The sequence below is a fragment of the Miniopterus schreibersii genome (genome assembly GCF_964146895.1).
Source record: "Miniopterus schreibersii genome assembly, chromosome: 14".
Classification (NCBI taxonomy): domain Eukaryota; kingdom Metazoa; phylum Chordata; class Mammalia; order Chiroptera; family Miniopteridae; genus Miniopterus; species Miniopterus schreibersii.
The window spans coordinates 53,800,867-53,819,808 of NC_138114.1; the positions used below are offsets into that span (position 1 = coordinate 53,800,867).

General features: G+C 54.5%; 1 protein-coding gene across 5 annotated transcripts in view; it reads left to right on the plus strand.

The window, feature by feature from the left end:
- ADAM12 (ADAM metallopeptidase domain 12) overlaps positions 1–18,942 on the plus strand; it is a 177,612-nt gene that overhangs the window by 17,937 nt on the left and 140,733 nt on the right. For 4 of the 5 annotated variants that reach the window (XR_014000260.1, XM_081158285.1, XM_081158287.1 and 1 more), the window contains exon 2: positions 2,170–2,306. Coding sequence is in view for 3 of the 5 variants with exons in the window: in XM_081158285.1 (XP_081014411.1) it covers positions 2,170–2,306 (137 nt within the window). In the remaining 2 variants the exon portion in view is untranslated. Of the gene's footprint in view, positions 1–2,169; positions 2,307–2,357; positions 2,394–18,942 lie in introns of those variants that run through there. The other variant, XM_081158288.1, reaches the window with a different exon arrangement.

Here is an 18,942-nt window from a genome sequence, read left to right on the forward strand (position 1 = left end):
TTCTGTTCCCGTCGTCGCCTGTGTGTTCCCATCCCGAGGACACAAAGGCCTTCCCCGGCCCATCCACCCAGGCGGCTTCCCCGCCCTCTGCCTCGTTTTGGTGACTTTTTGTTCTGACGCGTTTTCCATTTACAGGAGAGCCACAGGGACAGTGTGGGCGGGCGGGCAGGCCCCGAGGCCCCGAGGCCCCCCAGGCAGCGCGGGACGGAGGGAGCTGGGTCCCGGCCGTGTGGCAGAGGGGACTGGCTCCAGGTGACACGCGGGGGCCCTGGCCTGGAGAAGACGGAGTGGGCTTTCTGAATGGGAGGGCCGGGTCTAGAGCCCGCCCCCCCCCAAGGCCGCAGTTCATCAGCAGCTGTGGAGCGATTGGGTGAGAAAACGGATGAGCCAGCAAGCAGGCGACCTACGGGACCAAGGGCGCACGGCGGACAGGGACACGTGGTGGAGCTGGTGCTGACGCCGGGGGTGCCTTCCTTCACAGGCCCTGCTTGCAGCGACGCTGCACTACCCGGGGCGCAGAGGGGAACAGAGTCAGGCCACTGGGCGGGGCTCCTTTGTCAAGATGCCCGCCCTGCGGAGCTGCCCGCTGCGGCCAGGAGGACTGTGTGTCCTCCACGCAGGCGGCCCTTTCTCAAGCCCGCCCTCCACAGTGTCCTCAGGTGCCTCCACCTGGAGCCTCAGCGTCTGGGCGGATGCGGGGTCAGCCCCGGAGACCCGGCTCACCCGGCCCGAGCCCCCCCGTCCCCTCCCCTCGCTCCCCGCCTCCCCACGTGGCCGAGGGGCCCCGCTCACCCCTCTCCCGCTGGCCGTAGTCCCAGCTTTGGGCTCATCCCCAGCCCTTGGTTCTCAACACCTGGACTTTCAAACGCTTTGTGACCAGCCCGAGAATTTCCCGGAAAGGCTGCGTCAGACGGTTAATGCCCGAGGAGCGGTCCTCGCGTAGCCTAAATGTAACCGCAGACTTCCACATTGAGAAAGATAAAATGGTGTGGATTTAAAAGTATTCGGGGGACCGTAAAATGTCTAGGATTAAAATTTCAGTACCATTTGTGCCCAATAAACGTGAACTCCTTAGTAACTTAAAACTGCGCAGTGATGACTCAGGTCTGAAAAGCCTGCGCCCCGCTGGAGGAAACGGGCATGCCGTGCGGGGACCCTGCTCCCATCCTCTGCCTCGAAGGGCGTCCTGGGGTCGCACCAGACGGCAGGAGCGCGACCTCACGGGAGGGCAGGCCCGAGGCATCGCCGGGCTTGTTGAGAAAGGGTCGCGTTCTCGCGAAGAGAAAACGGCTACACTTCCCATGAGGAGTGTTCGTGGGAGCTGGGCTGTGCCCAGCCTGTCGGTGTGTTAGCTGGTTGGACAGGCAGGACCCCAAGAAACAAGATCATATAACCGCTTATTGAATGACTTAATTTTTTTTTCATAAGCCAGTCTAGTCGGTCGGAGCTGGCAAATTAATTTTGTCTATAGATGGTTCCCCGAAGCATATAAATCAGCCTCCGCGAGGCCTGCGCGCGGACGGGCATTGTGCTGAGCTGATTCCCTGGGGCTTAAGGAAATGGACTTAAGTCCTGATGCTGCTGAGCCTGGAGACTCCTAACAGAGGGCTGGTCGCCAGCAGAGATTCATCCATCGTTTTGAGAGTCACCGTGTGTGCATAGTTTTTGCTCCTTGAAGGGCGGAATTATACGCCTTGACTGTGACAATCTCCCTCCACATGCCACGGGTCCTGAAGGAAAAGTTAGAGCTTTCGTTTTAATGTTTTGTGGTTCGATTGACAGAGAGTTCATCAGTTTTGTCTTTTAATATGTTTTTATTGATTTCAGTTGAGAGAGGGAGGGAGAGGGAGAGAGAAACATCCATGATGAGAGTCGCTGACCGGCTGCCTCCTGCACGCCCCCCACTGGGGATTGAGCCCGCAACCTGGGCATGGGCCCCGACCGGGAATCGAACCCCGATCGCCTGGATCCTAGGTCGATGCTCAGCCACTGAGCCACACCAGCTGGGCAAGACTTCGTCAGTTTTAACACTTACTATGAATTACTCGATCGTGGTGTTTCCCTGGCCTTAACTTCCCGACAGTTTCTCTGACTCATGTATGTCGTGAGCTCCTGACGCCAACTCCTCCTGACCAGGATGAAGACCCGGCTGTTTTCTTTTTCATGCAGGGGTGACCTTGGGGAGCACCTCAGCACCTGCCACGCCACAGGCCCGGATGAGGGATGAGGGAGGAGCCTATGAAGTCGTCAGTGCCTCGCTTTTGAACGGAGACACCTGGGACCCGGCGCGGAGCGCCCGCGGAAAGGTTGGTGTCGGTTTGGCCTGTCTCTCGACTTTCCAACGGCGGAGGCTGTCAGGTCACACGCACTGCGTTCCTGTTCTTTCGATCAAGGTTTGTCTTTATGGTAACGCTGACTTTATCCACATAAAGCGAAAGCTTCAGTCTCATGAAGAGGAAACGCAAACCCATTTTGTGTCGGTTTCGACGAGCGGCATTATTGGCATCTGTTGAAAGTTGTTTTGCAAACACACCCCGGGCAGTCCGCTGACAGACACACACTTTCTGTGTTTTCCTTTCTTGAGAGCTGGGTATTTTTCCATAGTCGTGTCTAGATCATAAGCATTTTGGTTTTATCGATCACTTATTGCTAGAAACATTTTAATGCAATTTTTAAGAAAATCTGGTAATGAGTTTCAGTGCATTCCCGCACTTTGTTTCCTCGGACGTGCTTGATGTGTGTCTCCTGCGATGTGAACGGGTAATATAATTGCAGTATTAATGATTCAGTGAAATATTAAATATTTCGATGCATTTTATCTGCCAAATCGACATGACTTTCTAAAATTTCAGGACTTGTTGGCACAGTTGGAAAGCGATAAAATCCATAGAAATATGAGCTCTTTGGAGAGATCATGCAGATGGTTTTGTCCTTGTGTCATGTGGAACTATTTTTAGATTATTTTTCATAATAGAAAACAGGTGTGTGTTTTTTTAAACGAGTCGTTGCAATTGTGAAAATCCTGTCTGGAAGGGCTGCCGGGGGCCACCTTTATGCCAGTAGCAATGACACGGTTTACACCACCGCTTGAATTTTTCAGGGGGGCTCTCAGCTGAGAGTGAGCATCTTCCCCCCGCCCCCCGTGATTGAAATATGTGACCTTTACAAACGATGAATTAAGCCATCGACAGGCAGGTAACTGAGCCGACCGAGTCGGGAACGGGGAAGGACGGGACCTGCGCGCCTGGTTCGCTTGGTTCATTCGCGCCTCTCCCGGGAGGGTAGCTTGTCCGCCTCCCCCCCCGTCGCGGGGTCATTGTGAGAATGAGATGAAACAATGGCTGTCAAACGATGTAGGAAACAAGAGACTACCAGGTACGTGGAAGGCGATCTTCAAAGTTGAAAGCGTCTTGAGGGACCACCCCGCGGTTTCAGGTCTTGAGACAAGTCAACCCCGGACCCAGGAAGACTGCGGAGGCCGGACGGTCCCGAGGCGACCGGGTGAGCCCACCTGGGCGCTCCGGAGATCCCCCCAGCTGTCCTGCGAGAGTGAGCTCAGGGAAACGGGACAGGAGATGGAAAGAAAAAGGCGGGCGGATTAGGACATGAAACCAAAGCTCCCTCAGACCGGGGCGGGTCCCGAATATCAAATGTCAAACAGCTGCTAATGAAATCGGTGGATCCCGCGCCTTCGCTTCCATCTGCCGGTGTCACAGCTGAGGACAGGATCCCTGCCTCCCCCAACCACCCCCCCTCAGCCGCACTCACCCCTCGGAGGGGGGGGCACATCCCCCCCACACCCCCCCCCACCCCGGGCAGCAGCTCCCACCCCCAGTCACGGCTGCCCTGCCCAGGTCACAGGCGGTGGCCTCCCCGAGCCCTGAGCCTTTCTCTCTTTATCTTACTGATCTTGACGCTGACTCTCCTTTGAAATTCTCGATTCCCTTGGCTCCCGGGACCCTGCTCCCTCACGATTCTCCTCATGTGTTTTTAATTCTTGTTTTCGGTTCTCACTTTGGCCCTGACCTTTAGCTGTTGGTTTCCCCTGAGCTTCCTCCTGGACCCACTTCTGACCGAGGGCTCCCGCTGGCCCCGTCACTCACCCTGTGGCCTCGCTGTCCGCTCGTAGCCGGAAGGGGACGGGGCTCACATTAGGAACAGCAAACAGCAGCCGGCACCCTTGGGCCCCTGCCCTGTGTGCAGGCCTGTGTCAGGCACTTTCACATGCGAAGCTCCCCACGTGTCTTCCACCGACGCCGACTTAGCCCATCACTCACTCGCCCTGACCCCTGACGTTGGTCCTTGACCTCCGGTGGATTTCAGGCACTGCCGGCTGGAAGTCCCCAGTTCCCCTAAATGCACGGAGACCCAAAGTGGACCCAGCCCCCACCTGTGTTCTCTATGTAATGGCCCCTCGAAGATGAGACTTTCATCTCCCGTGTCCCCTGGAGTCAGAGGTGGGCGACCTCTCACCCCGCAGAAGCTTCTCGACGTCAAAGCTGGTCCCTCAGCATGGTGCCCGAGGCGCTCTGCAGGCCGGGCGCCCTGACTGCGGCCGGAGGCCCTGCTCTGGCTCAGCCGCCCCCTCGCCACGGGCAGCCTGCCGCCTACGGGGCCGAGTGCTTCACCCACCCCGTGCTCGGCATGGCGGGGGCCTGAGTCCTGCTCTCTCCTGAAGCCCCTTCTCCTGCGAGGCCCCTCTGACCTCCCAGCCACGCCGGCCCTTCCCCGGAAGCCACGTGCATCTCTGTGACGTGCAGTCACAGAGCACACACCTAACTCACAAAAAATGAGCCTGGGACATGGCAGAAGCAGATGCTGTGGACACACAACTAGGGTCGTGCATCTATCCTCTGATGACCCCAGGGAGCATGTGGCCAGGGTGGGCGTGCGGGGAGAGATGAACCTGCTGTCTTAGTCCCTGATTGCGATTCTAGCTCTTTTTGGATATTGTTATATACCAGGGCCCCCCAAGAAGCCAACTCAGCCATGCCCAACCCAAGAAGCAGTGTCCTGGGGGGAAGAGGTGGCCGTGTCGAACTCGCACAAAAGCCCAGGTCCCTCAGATCCAGGCCAGTGTTCTCTCCCCAGCACTGCGCCCCTGGGAAAACCTCCAGCTTTTCCCTTCATGCATCGTACCAGGACTGGTCTGTAAGTCTGCGCTGCAGAGGCTCGCAGGGCTCCGAGGGCGGGTGGGGGAGTGGTCCCCGCCGCACCCCCCTGCTGGCCGACCCTCCGAGGGAGCTCAGGCTTTCTTCAGAAGATGTGAGTTCTCCAGCCAGCTCCCTGCCAGGGCCTTTCCTGCTCACTCTTTCTTTTTGGCCAGCGCGCCAAGGGAAAAGCAAGCCAAGGAACTGTGCTCGGTTCCACTGTGTTCCCCCCTTGGGAGCAGACCACTCAGTCAGGGAAGGCACTGGGACCATCTTTCCACAGCGCTTACCACTAACTCATCTATTTCTTGTGACCTCTTAGCAACACACCCGTATCATTAAAAAGAAAGAGGTTTACTGAGTCAGGCCTCCCTACAGTTTCGACAACACCCCCACCCCTCAACCTCGAATCTTAAATGCTGGGTCGTAACTGAGGCACACCATGCCTTTGTACACAATATATTTAATTCTAAACATTGCATTGGAGAAAAGTTAGCAGGAATTGGCTTTTTATGGCTAGACCTATATAGGTCAAAAAAACAAGAATGGCTATTTTCAGTAAACTAAATCAGTGCTTGAAATCAAACCCAATCATTATGACCTCTTTCCTAAAATGTTATTTTAAAAAATTAATTCCCAACTCTTCAGCATTTGACCTAACTCTGGCTTTTCATTTCCCTTAAGTTGACCCGTGCCTCCAGGCCGCCTTTCTGCTAATTGGGTAAAATTAATCCGACCTTTTTCTGAAAGTGGCCCACAAAGATTTGAGGCTGCTGACACAACCATTTTCATCTGCAGTTTACTCAGCGAAGGTACGAAGGGTCTTCTTTTTGCTACAACCTTCTAATTTTCAAGCATATAATTTAAAGACATGGTCGTAAACCCAAACAGAGTTGGTGAGACTAATGAGACCAGGGTTACGGATTGTGTCTCTGTTAAGATTCCCCATTCCCACGGGAGCCATTAGCTGGGCTCGGTGTCTTGGTCTTAAATAGCACATCTGACCCCAGCAGGCATCTGACGAGGGACACCTCTGAAGTCATGTGTAGGGATCAGCCCAAATTCAGAACCATTTCACGCACACGATTCCCCACCACTGAGGGATCCTCAGGGCTATATTTGTGTATCTAGGTGACATATTTTCCATGTTTCCCAATTTTGGTCACCCATGACCCGTATGCAGTGTGTTACCCTAATTATAGAAGCAGCCACACTACATAGTTTGGCAAGCTTGATGTACTTATTGATTTTTTTTTTTTCCAAACACATAAAAGGATACAAACTGTTTAAATGAAGTGTGCTATGTGCCTCTTTAAGTGCATCTGCCTGGGGAAACACACTATACTGTTGGAAAACAATGTTTTAGACCTTCAACAATGTGTCAGTTTTTTCATCCAGGAGAACTTACTGAGGATCTCATCAGGGTGCCATGTTCAGCCAGCAGACAGCCCTGCACAAATTGGGGAGTGTGGGGTCCATTCAGTCCCTAGATCTGGGCAGTTCAGAACCTGGGGGTGGGGGACGTGGCCCTGCCTGGGAACAAGGCACCATTCAATGGAATTCAGAGAGAAAAAATTTACTGATGAAAGATTATCCTGTTTTCCTTTGTGGTTTTTTTTTAATTTATTTTTAAATTTTTTTCAGTTACAGTTGACATACAACATTATATTTATTTCAGGTGTACAGCCTAGGGGCTCGACATTTATAGAACTTACCAAGGGATCCTGCTTCCCTATTGAGTTCTTTCTGTAGATTCGTTTAATCAACAAACGGTTATTGAAAACCCATTATGTCCCAGGCCCCGTGCTAGGTGCTAGAGAGATTTTGCCCTTTTAAAAAATGCCTAAGAACTGGCCACTTTCTTTCGGGCCTGCTTTGAAGTTTGCTCAAACAGAACTCCAGGAAATGTCAGCTCCTCCTGCAGCACAAACATCGGGAAGAGTTAAGAGCCCACCAGGGGCAGAGGATTCTATCGCAGCTCCTTTGAAATCTAGACCCTTCTTTTATAGTTCAAAACAAGACCACTGGGGCATATAATTCCTGGTCGTGCCTGTTCAGCTAATAGGAATGCGTCTGCGTTGCCAACGCTTATTGCTAGTTTTAGTGTCTTAAGCGGGATACGTGGGAAGGGATCCGATCCCCAGGAGCCGCCGGTCGCCCTCCGCAGGCAGCGATGTGTCGTTGCCCATCTGGGGCGCTGGCTGTCTTGCAGGTTTCATGTCCGGGCTGCTTGGGAGGAGTGGAGAACCCCCGTCCTGCAGACCCCTCGCCTCCTGGCACGAGTCAGGGGAGCAGGGAGCTTGTTAAGGTTCATCTGCAGCCGGCCTTGGTGGAGCCCCAGAGCTGGCTTTTTCCAGCCGGCCTGCTGGCTCATTGGCAGGTATCGAGGCGCGTCTGGTTCAGCCTCGAAGCCATTCTGGGAACGCGGCTGCCACGGGACACGCCTGGAAGGGGCACAGCGCAAGCGGCCGGGGCGGCCCGAGCGCCGAGAACAAAAGCTAAGAGCCTGCTGTTCAGACCACATCCTTCGGTCGCCCGGGCAGGTTTCGGAGGAGCCCTCAGTCCAAGCACAGAGCAGTATCCTCAAGCCCAGCCCCACACGCTGAGCGCGTTTGTGCGGTTACGAGGGACGGGAACACGGGGGCGTTCTGGCTCCGGCAGGCATGACGCGGAGGAGCTGGCCGGCCGCGTTGGCAGGTGAGGAAATGAGCTGGAGAAGCTTTAAAGGTCTTTTCCTGTAAAATAAATGTCCAGAAGCCATGGAAATGGACGTCTTTAGTTAAGTAAATACCCTCAAAGACAAAACATGGACATTTCTCCCCGAAGCCTCACCAGCCGCGGCTGCCCACCTTTTCGGATTCCAAGGATTGCCGCCCACGCAGCGCCGGCCTGTTGGACTCCACCTCGAGGCAGCTCCTTTCAAGGAATCCCTCCGGCCACGACAGCGGAGGCACTGGACTGGTTTATTTGCAGCGGCGAGCCTTAGGATCTCCCTGCTTATATTTCTGGATCCCATGGAAAGAAACGTTAAGCGACAAGTCCCAGTGTCTACACAAACTGAGGCGGCCTGTTGAACCCCTCCCCCCGCCTCCTTCCGTAAGAGGGTCCCAGGTGAGGCTCGGGGCCGTGCTGGGCATTGCCAGTGCCCTGAGCGCAGAAAACCAGGAGCCGGGCTTTTCTCTTTCCATCTTCACAGATGACTCCCAGGCACCCATCACAGATGAGATGCCATCAGGATCGGGGCCTGGGCTGAGCAGGTTTCCGATTGAGCAGGGCCTCGAATGCCACACTAAATGGTCAGAATTCCCCACTGAAGGGGTGGGAAGCTGCCGGACGTTTTCAGTGGTCAGGCAGTTTGAGGAGAGGCTTGAAAGAGAGCGTCTCCGGGGAGGCAGTGGCAGGGCCGGAGGTAGGTTGTACCGGAGACAGAAGAGCAGAGCGGGGAGCAGGTGGAGGGGTCCTGTTCTCTGCAGGCCCCGTGCAAGCTCAGAGCATCGCCTCCGTGAGGACAAAGCCAAGCCAGAGGTGCGACCTGCGGCCCAGTCCCCCTGCTGGTAAAGGACAGGAGACCAGGGGCCTCGCCATCATGGTCTGTGGGTGGGGCCTTTCCCAGGGCCTCCTGCCTCTGAGACATTCCCACCCTGGGCCAACATGGCGTTGTGGCTCAGGGTGTCTGTGTCCGATGGATGGATGGGTGGTGGATGGATGATGGGTGATGGATGGATGATGGGTGATGGGTGGGTGATGGGTGGATGGTGGGTGATGGGAGGGGGGTGGGTGGATGATGGGTGATGGGTGGGTGATGGGTGGATGATGGATGATGGGTGATGGGTGGGTGATGGGTGGATGATGGATGATGGATGATGGGTGGGTGATGGGTGGATGATGGATGATGGGTGATGGGTGGGTGATGGGTGGATGGTGGGTGATGGATGATGGGTGGGTGATGGGTGGATGATGGGTGATGGGTGATGGGTGGATGGTGGGTGATGGGTGGGTTGTGGGTGGATGGTGGGTGATGGGTGGGGGGTGGGTGGGGGGTGCCACCACCTTAAAGCCGATGGTGTTGGTGCCTCTGTGTGCTCTGCCTCCGGTTATGTGGTCTCCCGGGGCCTCTGGCCATTCCTTGTAAGATCTTAACATGTCTTTCCGTTCCTGGGTAGGAGACTGCGTTCCCAATTAGCATATTTTGAATTTTCTAAGTAGAACTTTTAAAGCTGGTTTTGTGATAAACAGCTTCTCAGATGACCCTCGGCCTTCTGACGCCCCACACTGAGCCAGGGTTGGTCCGTGTCGCCCGTAAAATAAGGCACGAGTGTCAGTGCGGGACCTCTCTACCTGGGCCTCTCGCATCTGCCCCTTTGGGGGAAGCCAGCTGCAAGCCACGGAGCTCCGTGAGCAGCCCTGTGGCGAGAGCCACGCAAAGCGTCGCGTCCCCCGCGCCGGGCAGCGCCGGGCGGCCGCCGTGTGAGTGCCCCGCCTGGCCCCTCGTTTCCACTCTCGGTCCAGCCCCCGGCGACTGCGGCCCCACTGACGTCCGTAAGCCCAGCGGCGGCTCGAGTCCCGCCTCCACCTGAGCAGGGAGCCTTCGCTTCCCACCTCAGAGGGAGGCAAACAAGCAATAAGGGTCAGCGCTGAGGGGCAGGGAAAACGCGGGTCCGAAGGAGGCCGAGCCGCGACGGCTGGCAGCCCCTCGCCTGGCCCGCGACGAGAGGACGCCGTTCCCTCTTTCACGGGCGATAACTTGTGCTGATCCCAGCGCGGCCGAGGGGACTTGTCTGCTGAAAGGACCAGAGCCGCTCGTTGCTGCCTCAGGGGAAAGGCTGAGACAGCAAACACAGGGAGTGTCTCGGGGAGCCGGCCACGGCCTTGGTCTCATGTTTGGCTTCGTTTTTAGGTTTAATTACAAAGAATCCAGAGTTCGAACCTCAGAAGGGTTTCTGCCTGTTTATACTTTCCTCCCCCTAGAAAGTCCCACCACAGGCCCGCCTCCTCCCTGAAGCCTTCCCTGACCACCCAGGCTCCACCGACCCACAGTCTCCGATCCCCCCGCCGCGCAGTCAGGACCACCCAGCGGCACACAGCGTTTCTCCTCCTGTCTTTGTGCTGAGGAAGGACCCGGCCTGGATTCAGCCACATTGATCCAGAGGCACAGCCGGCTGCTAACGTCAGGGCCCGCGAATCGGGGGTGGGAGGGGGCCGGACCCAGCTGCCGGAGGGGGGGAGCGGGTGTGTCCAGAAGGCCCCAGCACTGCCCCCTCCACTCACCCTGTGGTCCCCGCCGGTGCTCCTGCTATGGGTTTCCCCTAACTTTTCTCACAGCTTCCTCTCAGGGTCTTTTCCGCAAGGCCCAGGTACTACCTTCGGCGATATGCTACTTTTTATAAAAATTATTGTTTTTGGAGAATGGGCCCCGAAGGAGTAATTATCCTCCCCCAGCTCGCTTCCCCAGCCCCCCCCCGCCCCTGGTTACGCTCCTGCGCCCATTCTGCGAACGCGGGCGGAGGCCGGGAGGCCGAGACACAGGAGGCCCAGGGAACTCGGGCTCTCAGACAAACCATAGCTTTGAGTGAAAAGTGTGCCCCGTGCAGCATTTGAATTTGAATCCCACGTTTAACTGGGCGTCATTTCCCCCCTCTTTTTCTGAATCTGCTAGCTCTGACTGTCTGCTCTGCAGCAGACTCTCTGCCATGAAGACAAGTAAAATATACTCCCTGTCCCCCTGGAGTTTCCAGCCGGGAGAGGAGACAGACACCTGAGTAGAGAAAACAGGTCCTAGAGCTGTGCTCGGAGCCCACCCGGCCGGAGCCGCACGGCCCGGGGAGGTGGGGAGGCCCCAGGGCCCTGGAGGTGGAGCCTTCATGTTCCAGGAGCCCGCCTGGGGGTGTTATCCGGCCCGGACTCGGCACGGACTGGCGCCCCCTAAAGGCGGGAACCCTGTCTTCCACTTCTTAGGACCCGCTTTCTGACCTTTCCCTGCAGCTGCTGGGCAAACCCTGTTATTCTCATCGCGGCACAGTTTCCTGTTTAGGTCCCTTCTCTGGGAAGAGACGTGATGCAGCTCCTGGTGGTTTTACTAAGCACATCCGCTCTGCATTATAGCCTCACGCGTTTATTTACTGAGGAAGTATCGTTGTATTGAAAACGAGACTGGCGTCCTAACCGGTGATTGACAATCAAAGACAGTGTCCTGGCATTTGTGTTCCTTAGAGTGAACTCCCAGGTCCCATGTGCCCGCCTCTCTGCCCCCACCTCCGCCAGGCGTCTCCGAGGCAGCTGACTGCTCCCGGTCGGCTTTTTCCCCGTGGATTTCCCCGTGGATTTGCCCTGTAGCCTGGCGGCCCTGTCAAGTGCCTGGAACAGTGTTAGGGAAGGTCAGCAAGGTCCTCAGTAAAGTCCTTGCCCTTGTCTCAGCGTCTGGGGTCTTCAACCCCTTGGTATTTGCAGTTGGTGGCCTCGTTCCCTCTCTCCCAGCTGCTGCGCCTGGATTTCCCGGTCTCAGGCGTACCTTCCCTCCTCCCACCTCCCTGACTCTCCACCAGCTCCTTCCCCGTCCAGGCTCTCGTCCCCCAGCCTTAGAAACCGCCCAGTGTCTTGGACCATCTCAGCCTGGATATTACATCATTTTCTCTACCTGCCAGTCCCCAGAGGTGAATTTCTCACTTGAAAGCTGAGTGGCTTCCTGAAGTCCACGTTTGGGTTGTGATGCAGCCAGTTTCTAAGCACAGATTCCCACTGCGCGTAAGGCAGTCGGGACACTTTAATGATATCTCTGCCCTCTGGACCCAGCTCCCATGCCAGCCGCGTTTGGGAATGGACTCTGGCTGAGAATGATGGCCTGTTATTGAGAATGACCTAACGAGTGCACTGACTCTTGGTTACGAGTGACAGAAATCTAACAAAAGCCTGTTTGTGTTAAATAGGGATTTTTTTAAAAAATCACAAAACTGAAAAGTCGTGGGTAATTTCCTGGCTTCGGACAGGACAGGCTCCGGCGACTCATCCAGTGTCCTCAGAACTGGCCCCTCTCCGCTAAACTCCGTCTGCGGCGAGGCCCGGTCTTCGTGGCAGCAAGAGAGCCGCCAGCAGCTGCAGTCTCCTGTCCCCCCTCTGCAGGCCAGCTGCACACGTTCTGTTTCTCAACAAGGCAAACCAGGGGCCTCCCATGGAGTGTCTGAACACTCGTTTGGGCCATTTGTCAACATTTGAGGTGATCCCTGTGCTCGGAGGAATGGAATAAGTGGCCGCCCAAGCCTTGGCCACATGTCCATCTTTGGCACCGGGAACAGGAGATGGTCAAAGACTGAATCAAGGACGGATGATCACAAGGACTGACCCCCACAGACCCCTGGGTTCTGGGCTGTCTGAGAGGACAGTGGAAGGCCAGCAGGCAAAAGTGACAGATGCCTGCTCTCCTGTGCCAGGGCATCTCTCCGGCCATCCCCGAGGCAGCTTCGTGACAGCTGACACACGCGTCACTCTCGGCCTGGCGAGGGGTAAGACTGACCTTCAGCTATGGGTGCAGTATTACAGGGACTCCTGCCTGTCACAGCTGTTATTTGCAGTTGCTGACTGCGGGGTGACACGGCTTCTTGTCTGAGATGAGATGCTCGCGTGTGCTCCACTACAAAGCGCACCAGGCACTGGCCGGTTTGCAGCGAATATTTTTAAATTTCTACGATTTATTTTGAGGGCATTGCCTCAGATAGAAAACCAGGATTTGAACAAAGTAGTCAGAACACCTCTTACTTAAAACTCCAGTTAAATTCGAACAGCAACTGTGTAGAAGTTTACTTTTATACTCTGTTGAAAATGCTACGTGCATGAATACTGTGTTTCTTGCCTTTTCACACAGTCCGACCATCTCTGCCGTTAATTTGGAGTGTTTAGACCATTAATGTTTAATGTAACTATAGGTATGGTTAGCTTTATTGAAGCGGTTGCCTTTTATTTTCTGCTTTTCTGGCTGTTTTTATGTTCATTTTCCTGCTTGGTTTTGGATTCATGTAGAGGTTGGTGTTTTTTTAAGCGTTCTGTTTTTCTACACTGTTTTCTCTTTGCCTTCATTGTTTGGTTGATTAATGGACTGACGGGTGTGTGTGGATGAGGCTTAGCCTTTGTCAGGTTTCTCATCTAAACCACAGAGTCAAAAAATGATTTGACTGCGTATTTTCTCAATTCCCCCAAGAAGGACGCATAACCAGCACCACATAAACATAAATGCATTCGAAGGAAGTTCATTCCTGCTGCATAATGGATGCCTTCAGGCATGACAGCTTCATCTCTGGAGCAAGCCAGGTTGGGAAAGGCTGTGGAATTCACAATATGCTTCTTCACTTATGCATCATCTGCTGTCAAATAATATTCGACCACGGTGGGAAGTCGTAGACATTCCTTCAGCCTACAATCTTCACCCTTCCTTGAACCAGCCACTTTGAGGTGTTCGGGCGACGGGGGTTCACAGGCAGAAGAAGCGGGTGAGGCCTTGCCCTGCGGTGACCTGGGAGCCCGAGCCAGCCTGGGTGAGGCCGGGCCGTGCACGCCTCGGCTGTCTCAGCATGGGCGTGGGTGGGCCAGGGTCCAAACACATTGCTTGTTTGCCTGTTGTGCAGAAATAATTTCCTGTCATCATGTTCCCTGGTTTTGCTCAAAGCATAATACCTCGCCTCCAAAAAATTCCCGAGAGCTAAGACGGGGGTAAGACCTTCCCCATCGCCCCGAGCGAGGTCCTTGGGGGGAAAGTGCTGTTGGTGAGTCTTCTCTGTGTAGGAAGCCGCTTACTGACCTGTCTCGGGAAATGGCCGGGGAGCCCCGTGCGGGCTGAGACATTGCTCTTTTTAGTGAGGTTTCCTCAGCCGTTTACCTCTCCCCCTCACCGGGAAAGGCCAGCTCGGCGAAACGGAAGACGACAGCTTCGCTCGGAGACGCCAGGTGAGCGTCTGTGCTCTTCCTGCGAGTGACCGCAGCAGTGACCGCAGCTGTTGCCGCATCGGCGACGCGGAGTTTAGCCCGAGCAGCTGGAAATACCAATGGAGGAGAAGCTCACGGTGCAGGGGGACCCGACCAGCCGGCGTGAGAGGGAGCATCTGTGTCCCGAACAGCAGCGGGTCACGTTGCGCTGGTGGAAACTCTAATTCTATGTATGTGAAAATGTGCACGTGCCCACGTGAGACCTTATCGGATGGGTCCTCTCTCCCACTCCCTCGCTTCCACCCAGGCGCCGGGTCCCCCCAGCGCCCGGCTCCCGCCGTGCCCCTCCCTTGGCTTCTCGTTTCCTCAGTGCCCAGCCCGTTCCAGAGCCGCGTGCCCACTTCCCTCCTCTCTGCGCAGGCCACTCCTGGCGTCTCAGCCGCTGTGCTCACCGGGTGGAAATCGGACCTGATGAGTGTTTCACTGTGTTGGGACTCAAAACCCACACGGTTCAGGCCTCTGCGGTTCTGGAAGGACGCGTCCTTTGGTAATGGCGTGGACGGCCTATTTCAAAAACCTTTCTGTTTCTGTCCGAAAGTTAATTTTCAGCGGTGACTGACAATTTAGTGTAACAGAGGACCCTCTGTGTTCGTGGTTCCTTTGTAAAAGCAACTGAGTACGGCCCTGGCCTGGCTGGTGTCACTCGGTGGTTAGAGCGTCGGCCCGAGCACTCAGCGGTCGTGGGTTTGAATCCTGGGTTGCAGGTTGGATCCCTGGCCTCTGTCGGGGTGCGTGTGGGAGACAATCGATCGATGTGTGTCCCTCACATCGATGTTTCTCTCCCTCCCTCTCTCTCCCCCTCCCGCTCCCTTCCACTCTCTCTAAAAATCAATGGAAATAATATCCCAGGTGAAGATTAACCAAAACAAAACAAAAAACCCCCACAAAAAAACTGAGTACAAACTGGCTCTGGACAGGAGACAGCTGTGCTTTTATTTTAAATGGATAGAGACCATTTCAATCTCTTAGGACCCCATCCACTGTCCTGTATTCGTCCCCAGTGTCCTCATGCAAGGGTGAGTTCCTCCCGTCGATGTGCCTTCTTTCCCATGATCATAATTTCTGTTTTTTTTGCTAAAAGGCATTTATCATTTTCAAAGTATCATAAAAGACCAATTACTTTCTGAAAAAATGCTGACTTTCCGTTTTCCGTCCAAATCCACGCGATCACATGCAAAAGGGCCCCTGATCCAGGAGCACATCTGTGGTCACATCAGCAAGCTCGCGAGGGTTTCGCCTGAGCCCGTCGCCCAGGAAGGCGGTCGGGAGGCTGGGGAACTCGCAGAGTCTGGCGCAGGCACAAGCGTGTGGAGCAGAGTGAGCCGCTTGGAATGATAAAAGCACGGGGGTGGCGGTGAGGGGCCATGAGAGAATTAAGCCAGATGATTATTTGATTTAAGCATCCAAATTGGATGGCCCTGAGCAACCCTCTGGAAGACACGCTACAGATTGCTGCTCCCCCGGAGAATGTCGAGTTTAGATAAGGCCAGGATGTTTTGCACACTATTTGGACTCGAACTTCTTCTTAAGTGGCTCAAGCTGTCCCAAGGTCGTGACACATGCTACCCATATATGTTTCTCAACATTGAACATGAGTAAGTGATTAGGCCCGGCCACAGGCTAGAAACCAGGATTAAGGAGGCAGGGTGTCGAAGCACGCTGTGGAACCAGGCAAGACAGAGGGAGTTTTCGGGGAGCGATGTCGCCCACTTGGACAAGAGGAGAGGAGAGGGGACCGATGTGGTCTCTTCAAAGCATTTCTCAGTGGACTCGCAACGGCCCTGCCTTTCCATTGCTCAGGATTTAGTGCGTATGTTTGATGCTGGTCCTCAAATCTTCCTGCCAACTGGCCACACCCCACAAGCCTTGATCCCACATGAACATACACCCCCCCCTCCACTGTAGCCCCCCATTCCCACCCCCACGTTCTTTCTGCCCATATCCAAGTTTTGCACATTTGACTCAGGAACACAAAAGTCCTTTCCTCCCACCAGCATGCCTTGGTTTTCTTTTAAGTGCGAACTGAAGACCTGTTTCTTCCAGAAAAGCCCCCGGATTAAACACCCATTAATCTACTTTCCAGTGACCATCACCCCTGGGACCGAGCAAAACGCCGTTCGCACTGACGCGGGCCGAGTGTAGCGCTCCTCTGGCAAGCTTTCCTCCATTCAGAGGTGGTCTTAAAAATACATAATACATCTGTTTGCATAAATAAATGAAATCACAAGGAAGAGTGCTATCTGTAAGCCAGTGGGTTGTTAGTACTTACTAAGTTACAGACCATCTGGATAAATGCAGCTATTCACGAAGAGAAATTTAAAACCAGGGTTCTGAGCTGTGCGATGGCTCACATTTTGGACTGGACAGTTCTTTGCTGGGACCGGTGGGTGCCATCCTCTGCACCGGCGGGTGTTCAGCAGCATCCCTGGTCCCTGCCTCTAGACGCCAGTAGCCCCCCTCACCGAGGCCTGAGAATTAAAAAGGTCTCACATGTCCCCCGGGGACAGAATCATCTGGGGTTGCTAACTCCTGGTTTCAACCTACCCATTGAACTTGTTGCTTGTTTCGAATATTTGGTTTTACTAAGCGGACAAATCGCAAAGTCCTATGGACAGAAACCTTCGGGCCGTCTCAGAAGTTGGTCTTTTTCATCAGGACATGGTTGGGGAAGCTCATGGAATATTCTAGCAACGTTTGTATGTGAGCAACACTGGATCTGTGCACGTGTGAAAATAATTATATGTGCACTCTTAACATCAGGGTTTTCAAGGTTATTTTTGTTTTTCTGTTAAAATTTTATGGGGTTTCCTACTAATAAAAACATGAGGGTCTTTGCTAATAATTTCCCCAAGAAGTGAAGCTGGAGTCTTATGCCAGTAGCGAAACGCTGAGGTGTCCTGAGCTCTGAAAGTGCGCCTTCACCGTCAGTTACACAGAGACATGCGGTCGTCCCTGCTCTGCAGAAAGGCTTTTCCCTCCGAGTGTTATACTGTGATTCGGGCACATGCAGAGGTTGCTGCCAGGGCCGAGGGGCAGCTCCGAGCCCGGAGGTGCTGAATTTGGGAGTTTGGTCGTGGACGCAGCAGAGCCCATCGCTGGCGTCAGCACCGCTCCCTGCCCCGCGCGCCCGGCGGATGGGCAGGTGGAGGGCAGGGGAAGCGGCCTCCCTTACTTCCCGGCCACCTTGGAGCTTCCCTTTGACCTTGACCCCGGCTCTTGGCCAGGGCGAGAGGACAGCAGCTGTGCGTGATGTGGAGCATTAAATGGTTGGAAATCCCAGTGAGATTCTTCCAGCTGCAGGCTGCTGTGTGCTGACATCGTAAGAAATGGAAGGTTGCACGTTTCACAAATAAATTCAAAATATTTCACCCTGCAAAGGCGCAGAGTCAAAGGACCCGCGCGATGACTTTGGGCTCCAGGATAATCTTCCCAGCTTTGCGCTTAGTCACACAGGCCCTGTCCCTTCTTCCAAATAAGCTAACATAGTCACAGGTTCCTGAAGCTCAGGGCAGAATCTCTTTGGGGGCCCATTATTCTGCCAACCACACGGATAGACGGGACAAGTATTATTGTCCCCATTTTCCTGGTGAGAAAACTGAGGCCCAGCAGAGCTAAAGGACGGGCAGGCAGTTTGTCCCACGGCCCGAGTGGCAGCATCCGCCGGCCAGGCTGTGACGATCTCTCGCCTAAGGGTTTCCTGATGCAAGATGCTCGGGAAAGGCTGGGTTTTCTGTTAGGTGACGTGTCACCCTAGAGCCCCAGGAGGGGACAGGGCACTGTGTCTGCCTCAGAATCGGCCCGTGTCCTTAGACGCAGCACAAGGCACTGGAACCCTATGGCCTACAGATGCCGGCCGACGGGGAGACGGGCGCTATTCCGAGGGATAGACACGGCTCTAGGGTGCTCTGGCCGTAGCGATAGTGAGCTAGTGAACACCTGAGATGTTTCTGCGCGTGCAAGCACCCGTGACCCTCTCAGCAGCGACGGGATGAAGGACTGGAACTGAGAGCACCAGAGGTGGGGGAAGGGAGGGGTGGCCTGGAAATCCGTGCCTGCCAATGCCAATTTCCATCAGAAAAAAATTATCAGTAACTCATGGATAACGTCACTGTCATTTGTGTGACAACTTAAAGGCCCAAGCCGGGGACACCCGTTATGGTTCTGCAGCCCCTTCATTCCTCACTGTGTCATCCTGCAGTTAAGTGAATTTCCCCCTTTCCCGATTCCACGGTGCGCGTCCCTCCCCGGCTGTGGAACTAGCCCACGGATATTAAAGGGGTAATCAAGATCACCTCTAAATATTCTCAGCCATAAATGACTCCCTCGTGCCCCGTGAACGCCAGGGCTGCAGTCCGCAGCGTTTATTTAGTGCTGGAGAGGGATCCGGCTAGTCTAGCGTCCCCCAAATGCAATATTTTAGTGTCGTCCTGCTTGAAAAATTAGATCCCTGGGAGCTTCCAGGCTCGACGCTGAGATGAACGGCTTTGGCTCAGCACTGACGTTGTCTTTGAAAGGGTCGTGATGGGAGAGGACTTGGCTGTTGACCCCACGTTTTTTTAAAAATGTAAATTCCCTTCTGCTGACTCACTGCCACCTTGTTTCAACTTCATGCTGACTCACTGCCACCTTATTTCAATTTCACGGTCAGGTTCCGATTTCCCTAAGTCATTGAAGCTTGGCTGCTCTTTAAGGGCATAGAAACGGCAAGGCGATGATACTGTGTATCACTTCATCCATCAGAGAAAAAACAATGTAGCATCCATGGAAGGCTCCATTGATTGACCGGAGATATTTTGTACCTGTGATGGGTGAAATAATTTAA